General features: G+C 39.7%; 1 protein-coding gene across 1 annotated transcript in view; it reads left to right on the top strand.

Moving 5' to 3' along the window:
• The window catches only part of LOC129121934 (transmembrane protein 263-like), a 201465-nt gene that overhangs the window by 10442 nt on the left and 166113 nt on the right, over positions 1 to 24910 (top strand). The window contains exon 2 of the mRNA XM_054635466.2: positions 3283 to 3373. Coding sequence (XP_054491441.2) covers positions 3283 to 3373 — 91 coding nt within the window. The remainder of the gene's footprint in view (positions 1 to 3282; positions 3374 to 24910) is intronic.

The raw sequence follows: 24910 nt of genomic DNA, 5'->3' as shown, positions 1-24910 counted from the left end.
GCAATGGACATGCTAACACAAGGAAAAAAAAAAAGCTATTGTAAAGAGAGTTTGTAATCTTGTCAATGACGCCTGTCAGTGTTTGAGCCTTAAATATTACTTATGGATATGTATATGAGAACCCAGAGCTTCATCTACTGTTAACTATTGCACATTTTCATTAGTGAATCTCAGTACCATGCACACTTATTCACTGGCCTCAGTGATTAGACAGACATGCTGAAGTCTGATAAACAGATATTTACAAGACTACTTTTAGAAGCTCCCTGTATCATAAATGTGATATATCATACACAATCATATATTGTGATAAGATATCAGTGAACTGAGAACTGGAGTTACTCTGTAGAAAACATTTCGAACTTTATTTTAGCAACTAGGAAATCTTAAGATTGAAAAGTTTCTTGCAAAAGAGTTCTTGAAAAAATTAAAATTGGGGATTACCTGACATGTCCATGCTTCACTTTAGACTATTTTCCTTTTTAACATTAAATTGAGGGAAAAAAAATTGTAAATAGTTTTTTGTTTGGGAAGAATTCTCAAAACCATACAGGAAATGTATGCTAAATACAGTTAAAATATGCTGTGTTATGATTAAGTGGTTTTGAGTAGTAAAAAAAAAATCCTCAGAAATTCTGGTCATTTCTGTTAGATATTCAGCATGCTCTGTAGAAGCAGTAGTCTTGTATTGAGCATTTTTCTCCTGTAGTATTCCAGTAGCAACTGCTAAAAGTTTTGAATTGGAGGAAAATTTGTGATGGTAAACAGTGTCTCAGCCATGGTGGTCTGTAATGAGCTCTTTTTTTCTCACAGCTGAATTGGTTAATACTAGCTTAGGTACAAGGCTGACCTTCAATTAAGAAATCTTAGTTTTGGAGTAAGTGTTGTCAGTGATATCCGCCATACTGGAGCATTATATTGCTAGTGAACACAAGCAGTAGTAGCTCATATGTGAGGAAGAAAAAACCATAATGCCACCACTCACTTTGGGTAGCATTTTGCATCCTCTTTGTATTTATGTAGATGGCAACAACTGTAACCCAAAGGAGCATCAATTATCATGGGCTGTCATTAGGAGAAGCTGCTGAGCAGGTTTGTCTCTTAGGAAATTGAGAATACTGACTATTCTGAAGAAGGGAAGACAAAGCTTTTCTTGTTGGCTTTTCCACAGTCCCTGGAAGTTGGATTGTCTCCTTGAGCAGCATATAGCTAGTATGTGCAGATAGGTATTACTTGTTTTAACAAATTAAAGTAATTTTATTGCTGTAAACCAGAAAGTACAGGCACAGGATTCATATTCAACACCTCTTCTAGTTTAGGAGTTCAATAGTTGTGGTTTAGAATGTTTCCAAGGCACATTGGTGCCTCATATCTTACATGTCCATATGTTTTATATGAAAAATAAATCTTTTGATCTGGTATACTGCTGTAGCCTCTCCTTCCCTCTCCTCCTTTTCTTTTCTCTCTGTGGCACTGATGAATAGGAAAGAAGTGTCAATTCACATATTGCCAGTTGGTGTAGAAACTTACTCAAATACATACTTGATATTCAACTTGTTGCTCTTACCCAGAATTATTTACATGTTCTTAATGTCTGGACCACATTATTTAGTTGAAGTGAGGAGATAGTTGAATCTTGATGTTGATTATTGGCTCCTGGGATTATTTTTTTTTAATTGGACTAAGGCAATTTACTACTTTCCCATCTGTACCATGTGGTAAACAGTTTCTTTCCTTATTGTGATGGCTACTACAAGGCATGACTTAATGTTTGAACTCTTCACTGACCAAAGCTGGGCACCTGATATTGTGTGTTTTTAAGCAAGGAGAAATCGGTAAATAGCCTAGGTAAAACTTGCATAGTCATGGATGGCAGAAATCCAGGTTCTGACCCTGGCCCCATCACAGTAGGCCTGTACACTTCACCTGGTGGTCTCTTTTTTCCCTGCTGTAAAACATCTGAAAAGTAAGGTGGTACTTTTTGTTTTCATGTTCATTTGGTTGAAAATAATGGGGAATGGATGAAAATGTGAGCTACTTGCGCAAAGGATGGAATTTGACAATTGTTACTTTTCATGATGTGCAAATTGAGGAAACAGAGAAAGTAGCCAATGCTGTTGAGGTAACCTCTCAGTCACAGGGTTTGGAAAGAATGAAACTAAATGCTGCAGCTTTAGGACCATGAGCCCCTTTTCTTCCTGACTTACAATAATAACATTTTGCAAGCTGTTGATGTACCAGCTGTACTTCTGTAACATTCCAGCTGTGTATGTTAGTACACATTTTCAGATAGTTCAGACTACAAACCCAGTCATGTTTTCAAAGTGCACAAAAGCTTCATTTCCTAATGACTGCTAAGTTTGTCATTTTACTCTTCACTGTACTAGCATTGCAAAAAATTAGGCTTTTTTAGGGGAGCCCTCTAGCTATGCCTAGTGTTTACTCTTCTGTAACTTAAAAAAAAAAAAAAAGGTAAGTTGAGTGGAAGAAGATGGTGGGGGTTTTTTTCCTGTGATAGTTTGAAACTGAAAAAGCAACTACACTTTTATAGCTCCACATGTAATGAAAATATTGTGTGTGCAAAGTTAGTTCAGCTGCAAATCTTTTAAACTCTGCTCATGTCCTTCCAGCAGTAACATTGCAGGCTCTTTACAGGATCAAGAAGGTTGGAACATGGAAATGCAAAGCCTGGGAGGGTAGCCCAGTAGTTTTTCAGGAATGGTTAGTTTGGCATATTACACATGGAGGCATAAATGGATGTATTGAGCTTGTAGGGGAAAACTCCACAGTCAACAGACCTGCATAGGTTAGAAGATTGCAAACCAGTTTGCTTTGTTTTCCTTTGAAACAAATGACATTTCAGAATCTAGTCTTGGTAAAACAAAGAGAAGGTTTTTTTTCCCAAGAATTCCAGTTGATGGTGGGTCTGCTGCTATCCTTGATAAATGGAAATTTTAATGTGTTACTGCATTATGTGTTTTGGAAATAGTAATTTAGAAATTGTGCTTCACTGGTTTTCAGGCAATTAAGAAATTCAGACCCTTGTAACTTCATGTGCTGTTGTGAAAAGTCTTTTTCTTTTTAATGCGTGGGTTTTTTTTTTTAAGTTTCTCCTTTCTGTATTTCAACTGCAAACAAATCTCCCTGCTATTTCTTTCTCATCAGCTAAAGTGAGCTCCTTGTGTCCTTACTGGCTGGCATATTCTCTAGTCCTGTAACCATTTTTGTGGTTCCTGTCTGAACTTTCTGCAATTTACCTCCTCTTGCTATTCTGTTCTGCAGGGCCCTAGCTTAGAAACACAGATGGTGGATGATGAAACTGAGCCTACAAGTGAAGAATTGCCTCCTCATCTGCGGGAAGAGCCTCCTGAAGGTACAGTGCTGGCACTCAATGTAAACTCTTTGCAATCGATTGAAGAAAATGTTCTGGCCAAGAAGTCTGATTTATCTGTCTGACTTGAACCGGTATCTGCCTGTTTTCTGAGAGGGGTAAAGCTTTGTCAGAGGTGACAGTTTAGCCAACCTCCCAGCCAGAGCCAGCCCCTAAGCCTTCTTTTGCATTCAAAGGAAGGCTTTACCCACTGAGGTGCAGACACAGTTCTGCATTCTCTTTAACAATATGGCTTCTGATTAAAATTGTCCTCCTTGATCATCCTGTCGTCGGGCTTAGGAATAAAATGCTTCCTCTAATGTCTTATTTGTGATGTTTTGTGTCTTCATTAGGGGAGACTTCCTAAGCAGGCCTCTTTTCTCTCTTTACCTCTCTCTGCAGCATCCTGCTATTGAAATTGTCCCCAGCAGAGACTTGTCAAAGTTAGGTATTCTAGTGATTTTGTTTCTTTTCACGGTCTCTCTTGGAAGCCAGTTTAGCCATCTGAGGAGGAGGCAATGAAATGCTGTCCGTCAGCAGGAGGCTCAAAGATGCCAATTTTAATTAAAAACCTTGTTTGCAATGACATGCCCTGGATTTATACAGGGAACAGATTTTTTTCCCCACTGTGAAAAAGTCACAGGCATTGAATATATGCAGCAAAATAGGTGTTGCTTTCTTTTGAATAGAAGCTGCTAACATTGCTGCAAGTGATAATACATCCTGAGCTTTGTCTTCAGTTCATTTGCTTCTAAAACACAATCACTCATAATCACTGTGGATGGCTTAAATGACCCAGAGAGTGCTGAGATTCTTATTAGCAACTTAGCGTTAAAATACCATGACTTGTCTCTGGGAAACATAAATGTGTTTTATATTTTTCCTTTAAGAGAAAAAGATGCTGATAGAGCATTTATACTGATAGCCATTCTTAAAGGGAATATGAGCAAAGTAGATGGTTTTAGGAAGTTGCTGCTCCCATCCCTTCTTGTTGAGCATTCTGTTAAAGTTTTCTTATTAAGTTGTAATTTCTTGTTCTGTTCCATTTCACATACTGTGTGTTGATAATTATAGTATATAGAGGTAAGTGAAAGGTAGGTTTCTTTTGCAGCTCTTATAAAGCCAGAAGGAAATAAATGTGGAGAATGTTGTGATTATTCTATAAATACTTGGAGGATATAATATTAATATTCCCTTCCCCTCCTTACTTTGTAAGCAATGCCAAGTCAGCATGTAATGACAGTTCATTGAAGTAAGAATTCTGGTCACTAGCTGAAGCTGATGATTACATGAGCCTGGAGACTATATCCTGGAATGTAAAACCCATCTTGTCTCATCAGTTTACCAGGAATAGGTTTAGATTTTGGACTGTGGCTTTTACTTGTATAATCAAAAGAGGTTTTTTTCAATGTGGCTCAGTATTTTTCAAACTAACTTTTTAAAATGAAAGTAAGTTCTTCTGCCTGCAACTCTGCTGGTTTGAATGACGATGAAATGTGTTGGTGTTAATATTCTACTTCTGTGACTTATTGGATGGTCTGGGAGAAGTATGTGGTCTGGATATACCCACTTTGCTGGTGTGAGGAAAAAAAAGAACTGTAGCAGTTGAGCTGATTTGATTAAGCAGTGATACAGTAGATAAAGTCTGAGCTCAGTATGTACCTTTTGAATTTACAATGATCTCCAGAGTAACAAAATAGGAGGGATGTTGAGAGCACAACTGAAACTAGAGTCTGCATGGCAGAAGAAGTGGAAAATTTGTCCTGAAGGAGAGCAATCAGGATTATGCTGAATTTATAGCTGACTTTGGATATTGGTGGAGTTGAGTAACAGAAGTGTTCCTTGGAAGCTGCTGTCTACCAACACAGACCTACCAGAATCACTGTAAAGAACATATAGTTGCAGGCGTCATTGCAAATACCTCATGGAAAAAGAAACTCTGACGTCCTTTGACTTAAATGCCATTCAGAGTACTATCTTATCTTTGCTGCTCTTCAGATTTCTTGTTTCTTCTGACAGCACTTTCCTAGTTAAATCAGATGCTTTGCAATACGTAAAACCATGTTGTTGTGACTACTGCAGTCTTGTTTCCTGGGATCTATGAATTGGAGACCATGTCTGCTTGCCTTCTGGTAATGAGTGCATAAGGGATGGAAGGTTCTCCAGAGTCTCTCTGTCTAGCACTAAACCATTTTTTCCCCAGATGGCATCATAGTAACTTCATTTCCCATCTTGCACAGCGTATCTACTGCCCTTCTGAAAGGAGGGGAATTGGAAGCACTGTTCTATGTACATATTGCAATAAAATAAAAGTTTTCCCTTCATGGATTATCATATTTTTAAACAGTGCTGCATAACAGCCTTCTACAAATAATGGGACAATTTTACATGTCATCATGTGCATAACTAAATGGAGTAGGTATCTATGTGGGTAACAACTGGGTTGGAATAGCAGATGTTGGTCCCAAGTGCAGTGTGGCAGCCTGGCAGCATTTGAGGCAAGAGAAATGCCAAGACAGAGGCTAGTATCTGTGTGTCACCTGAATCTGATTGTTTTGCTGCTGTTAAATTTAACTTTTTTTTTTTTTTTCGTATTTAACTAAGTTAGCAGAGTAAATGAGTTAGAAGTACAGCTCCTGCCGGATCTCGTGCACGGAATTAGATGCCCAAGGGGCTTTTCGAAAGCTCGGTGGCGAGGTTGCGTTCCCAGGGCGGCGCTGCCGCGCGGTGCCCGCCGCGAGGAGCGGCCGCGCGGGGGCGCTGCAGGCCCGGCCATGCCCGAGCCCGCGCTCTGGGCAGCGCTCGCACGGCGCCGCCGCCCGCAGAAAGGGCTCAAAGCTATTCGCTCCTCTCCCCGAGCTGCCGTGCGCTGCCACAGGGGAAGCTCCCACACTCTGCCGCAGCAAGGCTGTTTGTGCCCTAACGATACTTTACCTCTTGACATCGTGATCCATCTGCCAAATTCACGGGTTTTTTTTTTATTCTCCCTTCATCTTTAGTATCTCTATGATCCTTGTGACATACTTTTTTTTTTTTATCCCCTCATTTGAAAGGGAGGCACAGGGGAGCAGTAGCAATTAGCATCCGGAGTGCTGGTGCACTTAGCACTTCACAGAGCAGGCTGTATAGGGCTGGTTTGCCATCAGCAGCTGGTGAAGAGCAGTGGGCTCTGCAGAGGAGCACACTGCTCTAAATGGTATGAACTGCTTCCTTCTTTGCAAGAAATTCACCATGACTTATCTGTGCTGCTACACATCTGAGCTACTTTCATGTAGATTTTGTGTGATCTTTAATGTTAAATGGAAGTGTGATTGCAGTGAGAGAACTAGATTTAGTTACTCAAGTACAGCCACACCTTGCTGTATCTGTTGCTTCTTTATTCTCCACTTCAGAGTTCTGTTGCTGATCATTCAATACAGTGCAGTGTTAATTGATATGATCACTTCACATTTCTGTCCTTTTCCATTGAATTAATCAAGAAAAGTGGTAGCAATGAAATCTGGTGGTGATTAAATCTTCTGTGACATTCTCCATTAGGATATCTCAGTATATTCTTTGCTGCATATATCTCCCATTTATTACACTAATTTTTGTGGGAAAAGTAGTTTTACTCTGTCAAACTGCTAAAAACTATGCATTGAGGAGTGTCTGTTGATACTGGGGCATGGCTGTAGTTTGTTTTGGCCTTACTAAGTAGTGCTGCATATACTGAAGTTCATTTCAAGGTGGTATGGTCTAGTTGCAAAGCTATGCCACTGATTAACAGTGATAGTCCTGTTGGGAGTTTACAAACCAGTGCTTTCTTCCATGGCCTTTAAGTACTAAACATGAAGATTTTATCAGCCAACCTACTATGATCAGTTTTGCAATAAGCCTGAGTCTTGTGCCTGAACTGTCTGCTACCTCTTCTGTAGTTTTCAGACGCAGCAGAGATGTTCCTTCTTTGTTGCACACTGGGCCTTGTGGAGTAAAGTTTTATTAAAAGCAATGGGTCTTAGCAGCTCCGCAGTATATAACAGATCTTGGGAAATTTCCTTTCCAAATAACCATGGTGTTCTTAATTCAAATTGTTTTACGCTTGCTGTGGGTAAAGAATACACAGCGATAGTTACTGTAAATCAGATGATTTGCAGGAGTTTAGAACCTAGTATCTTGTGTGAGCCTTATAATCTGCCTCCATGGAGGCATGTAGTCTTTGCTGTTTTATGTCTTCTGCAGGATAAATCTATATTGCATGCTTGTGTAGGAAGCTTTAGGACTCCTTATCTACAGTTTGAGAATCTCCAATCCAAAGAATCTGGGAGTTTTGTGGATTGCTCATTCAGGATTGAGTTTTGAGACCAGCATTTGATCTAGATCTGTATGGATCAAACTAAAATCAAGTACAGTTGTGTTTTGGTTTAGGTACTACCATCCATTTGAAATGTCTGAAATTAATTAAACTGTTAACTTCATGTTGGTGTATTAACTTATAAGAATATGACAGTTTATTGAAACCAGCAGATGCCAGAGGAACATGCCTTTTCAGGCAAGTCATCTGTGATGAGACCTTCAGCTGAAGTCTATGATACAGATGTTTAATTTCAAAAAGGTATATGTCTGTAAATAGATCCAGTTTTGATGAGTGGGTGGCACTTTTCCAATTATTGTTGGGCCAAATGTCTGCTGCAACAATTGCCGTACCAATATTTAAATGCTGCAAACTTTATCTGTTCTGTTTTACATTTTCTTATTGCAAGTAATATTTAGTGTGTCTGTCTCCCAACTGCCCATATCCAAAGAACCTCAAAGAAATGACCCTGGAAAACGAGGCAGTTAATAGCAGTTCAATTTCCTTTCAGTATCAAGCTTTCTGCTAAATTCTGTTGCCTTTTCTGGTGTAAAGTAACTTAACAAAGTTGCCTGTGTGCCTTAGTGTACTTAACTACATACCTAGGTAAGTACGTGTGTACGTAGTCTACCAGACCAGTGTCTTGAAGTTCTGTGAAGCTGGCAGATGCAAAGCTGTGGTATCTGCTAAGCCCTCCTCTACTTTCCTGAGTCAAACGACACTCTCTTCAGTGTGCTGCCTCATAATGTCCCACAGTCAAATCCTTCTACAGAGGACCTCTTTAAATGATCTGCTTTTTTTTTTGTCTAATTGCCAGTCAGCCTGGATTTACCTCTGCAGTTCTTGTGGTCATGTAACAAAAGCAAAAGACTGGGAAAGGGACGGCTGTAATCTATCCCAGCAGTGTGGCCTGGCAGCCAGGAGGGCCAGCAATGCCCTGGGGTGCATCAGGGACAGCATCACCAACCAGGTGAGGGAGAGGATTGCCCCACTCTGTTCTGGCACAAGTCCTGTGTGCAGTTTGGGCACCACAGTGTAAGAAAGACATTTAACTATTAGAGAGCACCCAAAGGAGGGCCATGAGAATGATGAAGGGCCTGGAGGGAAGCCATATGAGGGAGGCTGATGTCTCTTGGTTCCTTCAGCTTGGAGAAGAAAAGGCTGAGGGAAGATGTCATCACAGGCTGCAATTTCATTGTGAGAGGAAGAGGAGGGGCAGACACTGAGTCAGGGGAAGTTTTTATTGGGTATGGAAAAGGTGCTTCCCCCAGACCATGGCTGGGCACTGGAACAGGCTCCCCAAAGAACCGGTCCCAGCACCAAGCCTGATGGAGTTCAAGAAGTGTCTGAATAGTGCTCTCAGGCACATGGTGTGCTTCTTGGCGTTGTCCTGTGCAGGGCCAGGAGTTGGACTTTGATGATCTTTGTGTCCCTTCCAACTCAGCATATTCTATGATTCTTAACTCTACTGTTGGCTTCGTCTGTGGCTCTAGTCAAGTAGTTTGGCCTTCCTTGAATCACAGTATTATTTGTGTATGAAACAGAAATTATTGTTCCTCTTTATGGATGAGGATGGTGAAAAAGCAAACTGTAAGCTTTTGGGCTTTTATAGGTAGAAGATACTTGAAAATTGAATCAGAAATTGTGATCGTAATGTATAAATAATACAACACTTTGCCTGATACATAACTTGTCAATTTCTCTCTTTTTTTCTTTTTTTTGGTCTTTTTGAGTCCTCAAAAAGATGATTGGACTTGTCAGATAACCTTAAACAGAAAGGCAGGTTTCTTAAAAAGCAGAAAAAGAAATTAGCAGTGAGAACTGTCTGTTCTTTGGAAATGGGACTTTATGTACCTAGCATGTCCTCTCATCTGTAAAAGCATTTCCTGAGCTACTTCTGTAAATGCCCTGAGGCTGAAGAGCAACGTTTCAGTATCATCTGTCTCTAAGGCATGATTCCTTGCAGCCATGCTCTTCTGTTGGTCAAACCAGTTCTTGTTTCTGCAAAAGAAATGACCTGTAGTGTCAGCTTAGTCTTGTGCGGAAAGTCTGGCTTAGTATTTCTGTTAGATTATAAAACACTTTGATAACCATCAGAAGTTCTAATGTGTTTCTATTAAATTTATCATCATTGTTTTAGTAAAGCTGGGGCTCTTCTTTAAATTCTCCATTTGCTATATTGGCTTACTCATGCTTTATATAATTTAGTTCTCTGGGGGAAATTGACAATCTGAAATGTGATTAATAAACAGTGTCTGTGTGTACCCCTTTCTCCCTCTCTCAGCCCCCACCCATCTCTATTCCTGTTGGTGTATGCTTGTTGCTGACAACAGGCATCGTCCATTCAGCAGCTATGTTACATTGTCTTCTACGAACAGCATGAAAGCTATTTAAATTGTTTTTATTCCACTTCTCCCTATGTCCTATCCTTTCCTCTCCACTATTTTCATATGATTTAATGAGAGGTTTCTTTGACAGCTCAGCATCCCTTTTTTCTAGCCTACTCCATGCCCTGCAAATCATTCTGTCACTAAGTGTTGTATGTGTGCACAGCATATGCTGTTAAGGGCAGCATAAATAGCCTCCAAGTGCCTGGTGGATTGCAGAAGAAAGGTTCTCATAACTTAAGTGTGGGAAACCTTTTATCAGTGGATCTTGTTAATACAACGATATTGGGAAGTGTGTGAGTAGCCATCTGGTTTTCCCTGAGGGCCTTTGCCCATAGGATGGGGCAACAGTAGTTTTACCATTTGCCTGGGGACAGTAGCTGAAAAAAAAAGTGTGAAATCCAAATGAAAAGATACTTCAGTGTGAAAGGTCAACGGGAAGCCTCTGTCAGAAGATGCATCTTGGTCAATTACTCATGAATGTGGTTTTTTCTAGCAATAGAGGTTTGTACTGTGTATCTTATTACCTGGCTGAAGTGGCAGACATTTGTCACTGTTTTTATACTGGTTAGAGATATATGAAATGGTGTAAAAGAATATATGTTCTTTTACTATGTATTTTTTATTTACGGGGGCAATACATTAACATTAAGATGCAGGCAATTGTTCTTAAATAGATGTTGTGGTTTAACCCAAGTCAGCAGCCAAGGCCCACACAGCTGCTCACTCACCCATTAGTGGGCTTGCAGAGGGAATCAGAAGCATAAGAGTTAGAAAACTCATGGGTTGAGATAAAGACAGTTTAATAGGGAAAACAAAAGCTGTGCATGCTAGTGAAGGAAAAAAAGGAATTAATTTACTGCTTCCCATGGGCAGACAGATGCTCACCCATCCCCAGGAGAGCAGGGCCTTGGGTAGACAAACATCATAACTCCAAACATCCCCCACTTCCTTCTGCATTTTATATGCTGAGCATGATGCCATATGGTCTGGAATATCCCTTTGGTCTGCTGGGGTCACCTGTCCTGGCTGTGTCCTCTTAACCTCCCATGCACTCCCAGTCCCCTCACCACTGTGGCAGTATGAAAACCAGAAAGTACTTTGGCTTTTCTGTGTAATCCCTGCTCAGCAATAATAAAAGCATCTCTATATTATCATCACTGTATTCAGCACAAATCAAGAACATAGTCCCATACCAGCTGCTGCAAAGAAAATTAACTCTACCCCAGCCAAAAGCAGCACAATCAATCTTTCAGGCTTGTAGTTATCAGTCCTGTTTGGAAGCTGAAAAAGGAGGCAGTTCCTGCTTGTTCCTAATGGACTAAAAAAAGAGTCAAGTAAGTCTTGCTTTTACATATAGCTACAGTCTGAAGTACTAAATAAGAATGAGCAATGCAGTAAATCCAGGTCAGGAGTGAAATTGAATCAATATATCAGTGTGTTAACAATGATGATATCTTGAACTGCTAAACTATCAGAGTATTATAGCAGGCAATTAAATCATAAGGTCGGTACATGAGGCTGTTAATTCTCCTCAGAACTGAGTGAAATGCCCAGTTAACATTTCATAAACATGTGTAGTCTCAGCCTGGCTGCCTGCCTTGATTTCAGCTGTTTGTGAACAATTTGAACCACTACTTTGATTACCAGTATGATTGCACAATTGCATCAATCTGATCTCTTCTGGACTGATCATTTTGGATCACAAAAACCAACCTGATTCTGAGGAATAGGTTTTTTTCAAGGCTATTTATGAACTTATGAATGAGCTGTAAAGTGAGGGTTCTTGTGTCAGTTTGCTCACCCTCTAGGATAATATTCTAGGAGAAAATAATCTAATTTGAAACTGGGTGGAATTCTAGAGCAATTTTTACAGAAAATGGTCTTGCACTAGTATGGGCATATGTAATTCTATATCTTCTTTATTTTGAACACACTGAAGACCAATGCATGTTCCTTAATAATGTTTTGGATTATTAAACTATTGTGATACATTTCTTTGGCATATTATGGGGAATCTATCCTCTTTCTATCTATCTGATACTTGTGTGGTGAGAGAATTTTTCTAAGGCTACGTTTTGTCTCCTGTTATGCTCTCTCTCTACCAGTAACATACTACCGGTTTCAAGCTTTGCCCAAAGTGTGTAATATTCAGTAGTGTATACCTACTCTAAAAAGTTTAGGTAGCTTTATATTTTTGGATCTTGTATTATGAAAAATGAATGTATTTTTCTAGTTGGCATCCAAAAAGAAGTAAGTATTCTTTATAAAAAATATTACATCTATTTTGCAAATAATGCTAAAAATAAGGTATTTCTGTGAGTTGTGAGAGGGTCTTAGGATATGGGATTAAATGGGTATATTGGAATATTGTTACAGTTGAAAGAACAGATTTATAATATTGAGCTATAATTTTATTTCTTAGTAAATGAGACCTCATTTTTGGAGTTAGACATTCACCTAATGAATACCAGTTCATCCATTTAAGATTCTAAGGAACAGGCAATGTTGTTGACCTCTACTGTTTTTACCTTTCCAAAACCCAAATTTTACTGTAAAGGTATAATCAAAATAATAAAGGTTCTGTCCTGTGCAGAAGTTCAAAGCCAAAACTCTTGTTGGTTTCCTTCTTCTTTCCCCATCTTCCCAAATTCTCTGGAGATTTGTGCGTGGTAGTGATGTGTTCTGGGTTTTTTGAGTGGGTTGGTCTTTTTTTATTAGTTCGTTTTCCCCAAAAAAGGGGAAAGGTTTCCCCTGTATCTCTTGGATACAGAAGTGGGATAATTCTAGTTAGTTTTGTGAATTCGTCCTCTTTGGCTGAGCCAGCTGTTCATGTCTGTCTAGTAGTGGAAAGTGTAATTTTACAAAAGACCCAGTGCCTCCAACTCACCCCTACAAAAGCCAAAGAACAAACCTCCAAGATTTAATTGCTAGTACAATATGTTAAAGTTAGGGCTCACTTTGGGAAATGCAAATTGAGACTCTGCGTTTGGTTTAGTGTTTTTATAGCTTGAGAATGTTACTGTTACTGTTGTTGCAGTATTTTGTTCCTAGCATCTTGAGAGGAGTTTTTTTTTTTTTCTCCCTCTAAATATTAGACTCAATTGATCAGAGAAGTGGGTAAATTCTTCCAGTCAATGGATCTTGTACTGTTACACTGAAAAAGGATGAAAAAACCACATTTACGAAGTTTGGTTTTTGTTTAAGAATCTACTTTATTTAGAGAAATCTGTTTTCTGTGATATCTGGAGATCTTTAAAAGATTGTGACTACCTGAACCCAGCTCTAATGAAAAAACAGCTTGGTTGCTGGTTTAAGCTTAACATGTGCTCACACTCCTTTAACATGTGTTTGAGCTCCTGAAAGATATATTCGGCATTCAGCTCTGGCTGCAGGTTACCAGTTTCACCCCAGTGCATGGCCATGTGTGCTTGGGTGCCAGCACAAAAGCTGCTGAGTGCCCATGGAGACATAATGCCTCTCTCTGGAGTGGGTGTAACTGGAGTGAGTGAACCATCACATCATTCCCACGATCCAGAGACTGAAGGATGCCTTGTCCAGCCGAGTAGTACCTGTTGTGTGTCGGTGAGCTTGTATGGACCACAAGGACAGGCTTGAGGTCTCCTGTGTGTGCTGCAGAGCTCGCCTGGCTTCCCCGTTGTTCTAGCAAGGAACAGATGCAGCTGCAGGCATCACTTAAAACCTCTTTTTGATAGCATGCAAGAGGTCAGCTCTTGATGTTCGTGTTTCTAGCAACTTCAGTGTGGAGCACAGTGATTAAGATAGTGAGGAAAGCAGAAGGATCTTGGCTTTTACTCCTCCTGGGTCTGATCCAAGTAGCATTAATATGACATGAGACGTTTTGTTGGTATTTGATTAACTCGGAGGCTTGTTCTTGTTTTGTGTGACACATTGTAAGTTAACCACCCGGCATGTCGACATGTGCGATTAAAAACAAACACTTAAAACCAAATTGAGGAGCTGCTGCCAAGCGTGCCGCAGGGAGGGGCTGGCGCAGCCTGCCCTGCACGGCTCCTCTGGGACAGGCTTCACCCGCTGCTCTCCGGAGCTTGCGTCGGCACCTTCTCAGGTCACTGCTGTATTGCCGATATTTGTTCTCAAACATTTTATTCAGCTGTCTTACGCAGTTAAAACACTCCCGACGAAATGTGGGAGCTGCAAATGGCAACTTAGAAGCGCGTTGCTCCAGCAGCCCGCCCTCGGTGACGGCCGCTGTGTTTGGGGGCTGTCGGTCCCTGCGGGCAGCGCGGTGTGGCTCGGCGCGGAGCGGGAATGCCGGGCGGCTCCGTGGCCCAGCAGGGGGCTGCCGAGGGCCGCCCGCCCGCCCCGGGCCCGGCGGCAGCCGCGGCGCTGCCGCTTTTATCCCACCGCACCGTTGCACCTGCCGTTTTCCTCAGCTTAAATTCCGGGACAGCAAGAATGGGTCTGGGCTTATTTCATAATTAAATAATTAATTTCACAAATAACTCTTGGGGAGTTAACAAAGCTTATTTTCCCTTGTCACTGCCTTCTTTATTACAAGATTTTCAACCTCGCCTCCTTGTTAAGGTCCTTGCTGTGGAAGCAATTCCTCGTTTCTCAGTCAGGAGCAGGGTGTTTTTAAAGGTAGTGTTGCCCATACAGGAAGCTAGGTTTGTGGGTGCTAAGCATCCAAAGGAGTGAAAGCCATGGCATGCACAGTAGCTGTTCAAGTCTTGCTAACCTTTGGCTTTATTTTCAGACCTGAAATAAGCTTTCACAGTGTTAATGAGAAACCTTCTGCTGATTCAGTGGGCACTTTCCATAACTCTTAAAGCAAAGTGTGCCCTCCGACCTGTGCGCATATGTGCAATGCCTTTGAAAACTCACCAATCCTCTTGAGTGGAACTGCTGCCCTATGATTCTGTGGTGTTGGGTGGGCTGGGAGGGCCCCTGCCAGCGCCTCCTGGAAGGGACCGTGCTGGGAGAGGTGCGGGAAGGAGGTGCCCCTACACCTGCCAGGGTTGCGGGGCTGTGGTTGCTTCAGCACACGGCTCCTGTGGCTGTGACAGGGCTGTTCTTGTCAGCTGAATGCTTTTCTTCCAGGTTGTGTGTAGAATTGTTCCTGAAGTAGAGTAGTTCTTTAATTGATTATTGACTCTGTTAGAAAGTATTTTGGTGAAGGGCTAAGCAGACCTTGTATAAAGCTATCTTGTTCTTCTGCAATATCAGTGTCTGCTTTTTTTTCATTTGAGGCAAATACCAGGGGAAAAAATACCTTTAAATGTACCTGCTAATTCCCAAGTTGAGATTTTAAGCCTTTTGTGTGTAATGATTTTTTTTTTTTTTCCAGAGGAACAAATTTTATGCTTGCAGATCAAGGACTGACTAGATTAGAGAAAAAACAGCAGCAGCAAGTGAACTGCTGGGAGGGGACACACACACACACACAGATTTTCCTGCTGCTGTCATGAATTACAGCCAAAACCAGAAATCTGTAAAGACACTTAAAGTGTGGAGCAAATAAGAGAATTTCCAAATAGTTGGAGTCTCCATGACATACCAGCAGTTATTTTAAATGTCCTGTGAATTTATAGTAGCTTCTGGCTAAAAACTATTTTCAGAGTACTAAAGCAGAGTGTTTTTTCACCTGACTTCTTGCAGTACAAAAAAATTGAGGACTTCAGATGGAGCTATAAGGAGGGTTTTGCAAGGACAGCTTGGAAAAAATATTCTGACAGACTCTCAGAAGGACCTAGTTGGAGTCCATTAGTAGTCATGGGTTTGATTTGAGATCATGAGAAAGCTTTTAGTTCAGAGAAGCCAACCATCCCCTGCCCTCACTTTGTCCTGAACAAGCTCTTGTTCTCAGATGATCACTTGAGCTACATTGCTTTTCTCTGCCACACTGGAAAATGGAACTGTGAGTAATGAGTTGACAGTAAAGCAAATCTTCAACCTTTCTTGGAGTACCTAGGATATTTTTGGGCGACTACAACTGATAAATAGGGAAAGGGTAGTCTTTGAGTTGCACAGCAGCTTTTAATGGCAGATTTAGCTCTTGTTGCTAAAACTTGTCAGAATTTTCCTTTCAGATGTCCAGCCCTTCAGATTTTGAAATCCATCTCTTGTTGGGCAACTAGGAGTTTCACAGCCTTTAAAAGGGTGGGTTTGAGGGGTGTAAGCCTCACTTTCCATTTCTGAGAGCTGAGTTTGGAATGGACACTATTTGAGGTTAAAGCTGTCTTCATTGTTACAGGCAGGGCAAGATATCCTACTTTGCTAAAGAAAACAATGTGATGTTAAAAACTAAAGCAATAAATACGTGCACAGCTGAGTGACTTTAGGATGAAGAAAGAGGTAAGTAAACTGACTCTGGTGAAGGTCTTGACGAGAACGTAATAATCTTAAATGAGATTTGTCCCCAGCAGACACTGAAGACATCCTGACCTTTTTTAACTCTGATTTATTCATCATGGGAATAGATTTTGTATCTCATCTACTCTGTGACTGATGGGCAGGAGTAATTTCTCTCTCAATACAGAAGAGTACACTGTGGTAGACTCCATTTGCCACACTGACAGGAGCAGAATGCCATCAGCCACAGAGTTGGCTTAGGAAATATTTTCCTTTTCAGTCTTGCACTCTTAATGTGTGCCTAATATATGTGTAATGGTAGGATGGGGGAAAGGCTACTGAATTGTATGAAAGTTGAGTCGTGAATTTCCTCTGCTATCTGAGATCTGCTCAGATCACAAGGAAAATGAGTATTTATGGCTTTACTTGAAAGAATTCAAAGAGGGGAAAAAAAAAAGGCAGTGAAGAAAATTTCACACACAACCCCAATCCAACTCATGCTCTTTTCCCTGTAACATAATTTTATGAGTCTTTTCTTGCAAATACTCTCCTATCTGTAGATTCTTTCATCACCGTGATCCCCATATCCTGAATTTGCTTTGCATGACTGTCTTGTAATGTAGATATCATATATAGTAGTGGTCAGCCCTTAGAAGGAACAGTTATATCTTTTGTTTCAAAATACTGCAGACAGATCATTTTTCACTACTTCTTGTGGGTAGCATTGGGGCAAGAGTGGGAAATACAAAAATTAAGATGGTGAGATAATAACCTGTCAATCAATACCTGCTAGGTGTCTTTGGAGAGGCAGTAAAATATATTCAGGAGCCCTGTCAGCATATCACTCATACAGAGAGAGTACTGTGGGGCAGAAACCTGCAGGACTTGAGGGGTTTTAAAAAGGTTTGCACAGCTGGGCAACAAGTCATTGTTTCTCTGACATGCTTGGAGTTCTGTTGCTGGCTGATTTGGGACTTGCTTGGGATCTCAGCTTCTTCATTCAGAAGACTTTAAAACTTCTGAATGAAATGTAAGGCAGGTGTAAGACTGTTGCACAAAACCTGTCGTATCTGAGGAAGTCAGCCTGCTTTTTCTGGAAGGTTCTTGAAGTAGAGGCATGTTGATAGTGATTTAAGAAATTGAAATTATTAATAGGCTGATATTTTTTTCCTTTAATCTTTTTCCAGGGTTACTCTGGTCTGGTTGGCTGCAGAGTGCAATGAACTAACTTAAGTCACAGTAGGGGCAAACAGGTCAAATAGCTTGAAACAAAATCTTTGTGTTACCTTCCTCATTTCTAGGGATTTTTCTCTAATGACACATACATTAAATGTAACTAGTAGTCTCTGAAAAACACTGATCTTATTCTCTTTATCTCAGCAAATAAAAGCTTATAACATGTTAATTTCACAGGACCCTCTAAGTCTCAGCTGCATCTTCTGAAGTTGACTGCTCCTTATCAATCTCTGCTGTACTATTATTAAAAATAGAAAACTTTTCCATACTAGGAAATTAATTTAGAAATGCTATCCAGTATACTGGACTTCATACTGAAATTAATGGAGGTCATGTGGGATTTCTTCTTTTTTTTGTAATTAATCTATAATTATAAGGGAGCTTCCTTTTATCTGTTGAAATAAGCCTTTGCAGAATATGAAAATTCTACCACTGAATTTTGCACTTGCCTATTACATGATAAACAGTGCCTTGGTATTTGACAGCTGAGAGATAAAAGCCTTGGTATTTGCAGAAGAATGAGGATGCTTGCTAGAGTAGGATGATTTAATTTCTTCATACTCTCTGCTGCTACTGGACATCTGACTTTTTTTCCCCTTTTATCTTTAGTGATTCTTTCCTTCTTTCACTTTGAAAAGACAATCTACCACTGCCTCTTTGCTTTCATGGCTGTTTGCTGACCTTTAACAAGCCCTGTAAGCGTTCAGCCAGGTTGTAGGATTTGTACACATTTTAACAAATGAGGAAGTTACAGAGCTGGTAAGTGTTCCAATAGCAGTGAAGCTTTTTTTAATTGTGTAGACCCCAAAAAGAATGGCTCTAAAGGGACAAAAGGAATAACCATTACAGAAATGTCCTTTCCCAAAGAGCTGTTACCTTTTTAATAGGGTTTCTCTATAATACCAGTTCTACTTTGCATTTCCCCTTTTCTCCATAAAGTGTTGGCACTAGAACAACTGCGATATTCTGAATCGTTTCCACCAGCTTTAGCCCCCAGACCAGAACCCTGGATACAGTTTGTGTTGATTGTTCTCCCCAAACTCTTCACCTTTTCCTTATTTGTGTCTATATGGATCTCATGATAAAGCTGAGACATACTGTGAGACACTAAGGTAGCACTCTTGGGGTTCTTTTAATGTTTAATATATTTGGGTATTTAATTTCAAGCCTGACATTAAATTTAATAAGTTCAATAATTCTTAAAAAAAGTTCTTAATTAAACAATTTCATGCTGCTGTTCAAATCCAGCTTTCCAGTCTCTCTGTAAAATGTAGCCATGCTGCTGCTTGGCTTGCGCAATAAAACCATAATGGCCTGTGTGACAGTGTCCAATGTGCTGTGATGTTCTCAAGGCTTAGGATTCATTTCATTTTGGATGGTGAGAATCTATGCCTAATCAAATGAGTGATTCTGGTGTTAACAAGATGCCAAGTTCTCTAGTATTTCCAGCTGATGGTGGATAATAAGTGCATTGTTAATGGAATGCTGACACCTCTTCCATGCTTTTCCTTCTCAGAGGGCTTAAATAAGCTTTTGAAATAACCTTAGGAATTTTAATCGTTACTAAGTACAACATTTTTTCTTTGGCTTGCCTCTTTCTGCTAGCTGTACTGTATTTCCTTGCAAGTGCTGCATCAGAGATAATAACATCTAGATGCCTGAAAGTGATAACCTGGTGTTGTTTCTCATTAAAAGAGAAAAGAAAATCCTCTTTGTGGGTTTCTACCAAAAAAACCCTTAGCACTGGTATGGCACTGTCTAAATTTACATGCAGGATCCAGCTCCCAAAGATAACTACAAAGAATTTTTCTGATTTTTTTTTTTCTTCTCTTAAAATCAATGTGCTTAATCTGCTGTAATCTGTAGCATAAATGTTTTGTGGGTTACTTGTGTAAGATTGGCTAAAAACAGCCTTGTAAGGACTGCTTGTCTGTATGCTATTAGTTTCCAACCTACTCACCATATTTAAGGAAATCTGAAGTACACTCTATTGTGCAATACCTATAAAGCACAAAGGATTGCAGAAGAGCAGTCTCCATGAAGTGAAGGATTCCTTCTTTCACTGATCAGTCAGAATTTTTACTGGAATATATTGGACTGAGTTACAACTGCAGTTTTTGGATTCTCTTGTGTCATGGGACAGACGGCTTAATTTTCAGTTCTGCCATTCATTCAAGTACCAAGCTACCTCCTTGGGTCTGAATGACTGCCTCCTTATGGTACTGTGCCTGACAGTCTCAAATGACATATGCTAAAAAAGAACCATCTAGCTTAATTTTTAACTTGTCAAAGAAATAAATTACTTCTTTAAATGACTTGTTTTAAATGACATGTTGTTTCCCCTCAAGCTGTTAAAACAGGTGCATGTTTGGATGGATTATGATCTAAAAGATCATATTTTATGGGAGGGGTCAGCCTTTTCTCCCAGGCAACTAGTGATCGAAGAAGAGAAAATAGCTTCAAGCTGTACCAGGTGAGGTTCAGGTTGAACATTGGGAAAAGTTTCTTCACTGTAAAGGGGTTAAGCATTAGAATGGGCTGGAGAGGTGCTGGAGTTACCATCCCTGGAAGTGTACAAAAAATGTGACATTTAGTGCTATGGTTTGGTTGACATGGTAGTGTTCAGTCAAAGACTGGACTTGATGATCATGGAGGTCATTTCCAACATTAATTATTTCTATCATGTGCATCCTGCCCAGTCCTAGAGGTAGCAGTGTCATCATTTATCATTTAAAACCCCACCAACACCCCTATAATTTGCTCTATTATTAGTGGCCAGTATGCAGTGCAAATATGTAATAATTTTTTTATGTTACCTTATATTATAAAATTTTCAAGTAGGCAAAACTAGTCTACGAACACATCAGTCAATAATGAACTCAAAAGGGCAGCTCTAGGTAAGGAAATGTTGACCTTTATTCTGACACCTCTGAGCACACTGTTTGCAACAGATTTTTAACTTCCATTCTGGAACTTCTGTTGCTCTGCAATATAGTGGGACCATTTTGATACAACCCTTTCATTTTACCCTAAATTGTGAGGAGGGGAAAAGGGCTGGAGAAGTTTTCCTGAGCTTACTTTCCAGAGTTTACTTTCTCTAGTGCACATCTAACCTTGCTGATCCTCTTCAAGAACTCTTGGTATTTTTTCTGCTTTTGTACAACTATGTGGATGCTTACTGCTTGGTGGAAATGAGTTTAATTTGAAACAGATCTTGTTTCTTCTGTGAAAGATGTGAAGTTGTCCTGAGAGGATTTTACAATAGAAATTTCTACTTGAGCAATGTTATGTTTCTGGTGGAACCCAAGAGATGTGAATTCTATTGTCAAGCCTCTACATATAATTAGAAGGATAGTGAATTGGGAGGCTAAGGTTCATAACTGTGATATCTGACCTGAATTTGATCCCTTGGATTTGATTTCATGTTTTACCCTTCTGTTCATGCTCTTTCAGTGTCTACAACTTTTGATTTAACAAATGTAACCTAGTGCAAATAAAAAAACCCAAACCACAAAACAAACAACTATGTTGTTACTGATGTTATATTTTAATTGGACAATTGTATAGCTTAGAGGATGGGCCACAAAGGAACAGCCAATTACTCTGTGTCTGTCTAAAAGCCTTTTTGTTACAGAATACTGATTAAGATTGTATAGTTTCGTACTGTTTCATGTTATTGATTTCTACCAACCCCAAGTCAATGGTTCATTAATTGACAATTACCTTTTTTCACCATGTTTCAGAAAATTGACATGAGCAACCTGAGGTGTTAAGTTCAATTTCAACTAGGTATCAGTGTGCCTGTTTAATCTCTAACAAGACCCATTAGGCTCCCTGTTTCAATTTTACACAGAACATAAAGGCATCTCCACAGGGAGGCTATGACCCTCTCACTATAAGGAGAGCAAAGATAGTCTTTACAGAAATAATAGGGAATATCTGTGGAAGGGCTTTTTGCCCATCTCTGTTGACAGGAGGAAATCAATATTTTGCCTATCAGAAATGCTGCCGTAAAGTTGGGGGCCATTGACATGTAGCAACTTACTTGAGTTGTACCTTTAATTTGTTTCACTGTATGTGCTGTGTCGGAGTTGTTGGATACAAGAAGTGAAATCTTTGTTTTACGTGTCAGAGGTGAGAATGTTTGTTGGAAGCCTAAAGCACAGAGCGAATTCTTTTTGGGGGACGAACCTTGTGTATAAAACTTTGTTTTGTAAGATAAACATGGCCTTTGTTTAAGACTCTTCCCCAAAATGCTTGCCTATGTTATGTAAAGCAGTCAGCCTTTGATCAACAGTATGCTACATCTACCCTTCTAGCACCTTCATCTAGCTCATCTAGTGCCACTAGTTAGTACTTCAAGTTCCATGTCCAACCAAACAAGACAACTCTGTTCCTGAATTTCAGTCCTTTTGGAAGTGGTAGTACAGAGCTTGAGGACATCAGCATGCTGATCATGCCACAACCCCAGGCTCTTCATCCCAACAGTGCTCAACTACAGTGAGACCCTTCTTTATGTTCAGGAGACATGCTTCAGGGCAAAGGAACAATTAGCACAACCACCCTTTGAGTTTAATCAGAAAACTGAAAACAGAGCTGCTCTCAAGCAGCTCTGGCCTCTACCTACTCTGGCCTCTCTATGTCAGCAGGACTTCATAATGGTGAGTGGCATGAGAAGTTTTCTCATTGTGCTTACTGCTTGTTCAACCAAAGAGTAAAAGTTATCAACACTGTGGTGCTTCAGTTGATGTTTCTTGGTCTCATGAGGGGCACAGTGCTATGAAGTTATGCCAGAGTTTGCCCATTTGTAAAGTAATTGTTGCTTTTCCCATTCCCTGTCATCTTGTGCCCTTCTGTGTCCCACTATACTCCACTTGCATGCTCTTGACAAGTGCATGATGAGTTGCATTTGCCTTGGAAAAGGTTTGTGTTCTGGCTGTTGCCTCAGCTGCTCCCCTACCTGACACATGTTGGTAAGAGTGAGTAGATCCTTCAAATACTCATCAGTGGGAGATGGAAGGAAGTTTGCTTATCAGTATAAATGAACTCATGTTTGGAGCATGCAGTGCCATGGGCCTGCCATTGATTTGAAACCTCTTACTTCTTACATGACAAATTCAGAAGGCAAAGACTAACTTGTGCTTACTGTTGCAAGGCTAAAGGTCAGGAACTTGATTCCAAATGTAGAGAGAGATGAGAAATTTTGTATTATTATTTTCAAAGAGTTACCAGGAACTTCACTCAGTTTTGTAAAAATGATTAGTTAGAGACAATCTCCCAGATCCCTCCCCAGCCGTTACTATTGTGTGTTGCTCCATAGAACTAATTTTTCTGTCTTCTTGTTTTAGTTCTGATTCACTGGGTAACCTCAGTGACTCAAAATTAGAAGATGATCTTCAGAGAGTTTCCTGGGAAGCTGGTGTTAATTTAGATTAAAGTAGTCTTCAGAATGTCTTGGGTACTGCCCAAGTAGAGACTATAATCCCTCTTTCCCAAAGGTTATTAAATCATTGATTATTAATTGTATCAATGTTATCCTCAAGAACTTGTGACTGGCACACAAGGACTCTAGGTTTTTAGAGCCATTCCTCTTTGGTCTTCATACTTCCTTTCCATTTTTTCCTGATGTGGATTTTAATAAGAGATCATTATAATATTACTTTGAAATAATATTTTGTTACTGCTAAGTATATCACTGTAAATATCTACAGTTTTGTTTTATTCAGTTAGTCTCTCTAAGAACAAAGGAGATTTATGGTTCAATTACAGACACTTCGATCTTTAATGAGTTGTGATAGAGGAGATTGTAGCAATTTTAATTGAGCCAGAATTTGTTACCACAGTTTTCCAAAGAAACAGTTACAGCGTTTTTCATGCTGATGAGTTGAAATATTAATTTTAGCTTCTGTTCAGGTTAAATAGTCAATCCATTTGAAGTTGATTTCAAAAATTCTGCTGACTTGAAAAGCGTCAGTGTTTTACCCTTCATTTCCTCTTTCCCATCTTAGAAAAATATTATTTTCCCTTTAGCTATTGCATCAGGCAAAAGCATGTTTCTGAGATTACTGTACATTCATTACATACATGCAGCCATATACCCACATTGGTTTCCCACAACCTCACTTTTATTTATTATTATAACCTCACTTGTCTTGATCTGTTTTAGAATTGAATCTCTCCTGTGCTTCATTTCAGAATGAGGTAATATTAAGGAAGAGGCGGTTGTTTTGGTTTTGTTGTTTGTTTTACTGGCTTTTTCCCAGAGGAGAAGGAGCTGGTTTTGACATTCTCCTCCTCTCCTTGCTTTATTTGGTTCTACTCCCGTAGTGGGTTTGGAAGGGTAAAAGATACAATAAACTGCAATTTTTTTTCTTTCTTTCACACTTAAAGGATTTGAAGCTTGGTAGGTCTCTCTTTTTTTTTCTTTAAGCCATTGACACAAACCGAATTGATGTGAAGCCTCAGGCCTTCCTCTGCTGAATTTGTCTAGAGCATGAAGAATCTCATTATTACAGAGTGCACTTGAAGCTTGAAGTACAGAGAGGATGATGACTACATTGATAGTTAACTGCTGTACCCTATGAGTCAGTGTCATCAGTGCATTTAATGTCTAGGCTTGTGCCAGCATTCACATTCATGTGCTTGAGTGATGGCAGACAGTAATGACTCATGCTTCATTTACTGGTGTCCTATCACTTTTTCTCTGGCTTCATGGACTTTTCGTGTAATCTCAAAGAGCAATTACTGGGAAAGAATGAAGTCTCTATGCATGAAGAAGGGTCAGAGAACTCAGAGGGATGATGAACATTGTTTTACCTAAGAAAACAGGATGTTCTTGTTTCTTCAGTTTTCCTGCTTTGTGTCATGTTTTCTGATTTTATCAGAGTCGTTTAAGATCCCATGTTTCAGGTTTAGCCCCCAAAATTCATACAGTAGGTGGCTGTGTTCATTTGTCCACTTCTTGGTTGAAAAGTAAAGGAGATGTGGTTGCTCTAGTTTAAAAATTAAAGCAAATATAAACTGTGATATTTAATTATGTTGTACCAAAAGTGGTTCCACAATTTCCATCTATATGGAGAAAATAGTGTGTTGTACTAAAGATCTGGAGAGATTTTAAGTGCTCATTATTACTTAAATAAATACTGCTTTAATAAATTAAATTTATTAATTATTTATTATCTAAACAGAGAACCTTCAAAAAGTACTAGACAAAAGACATGTGGCACTTACTGTCCTGCCTCCTCTCTCTTC

The sequence above is a fragment of the Agelaius phoeniceus genome, chromosome 6 (genome assembly GCF_051311805.1).
Source record: "Agelaius phoeniceus isolate bAgePho1 chromosome 6, bAgePho1.hap1, whole genome shotgun sequence".
Taxonomy (NCBI): domain Eukaryota; kingdom Metazoa; phylum Chordata; class Aves; order Passeriformes; family Icteridae; genus Agelaius; species Agelaius phoeniceus.
Note: the sequence above shows the minus strand (reverse complement) of the source record. Positions and strands in the feature narration are given on the sequence as shown.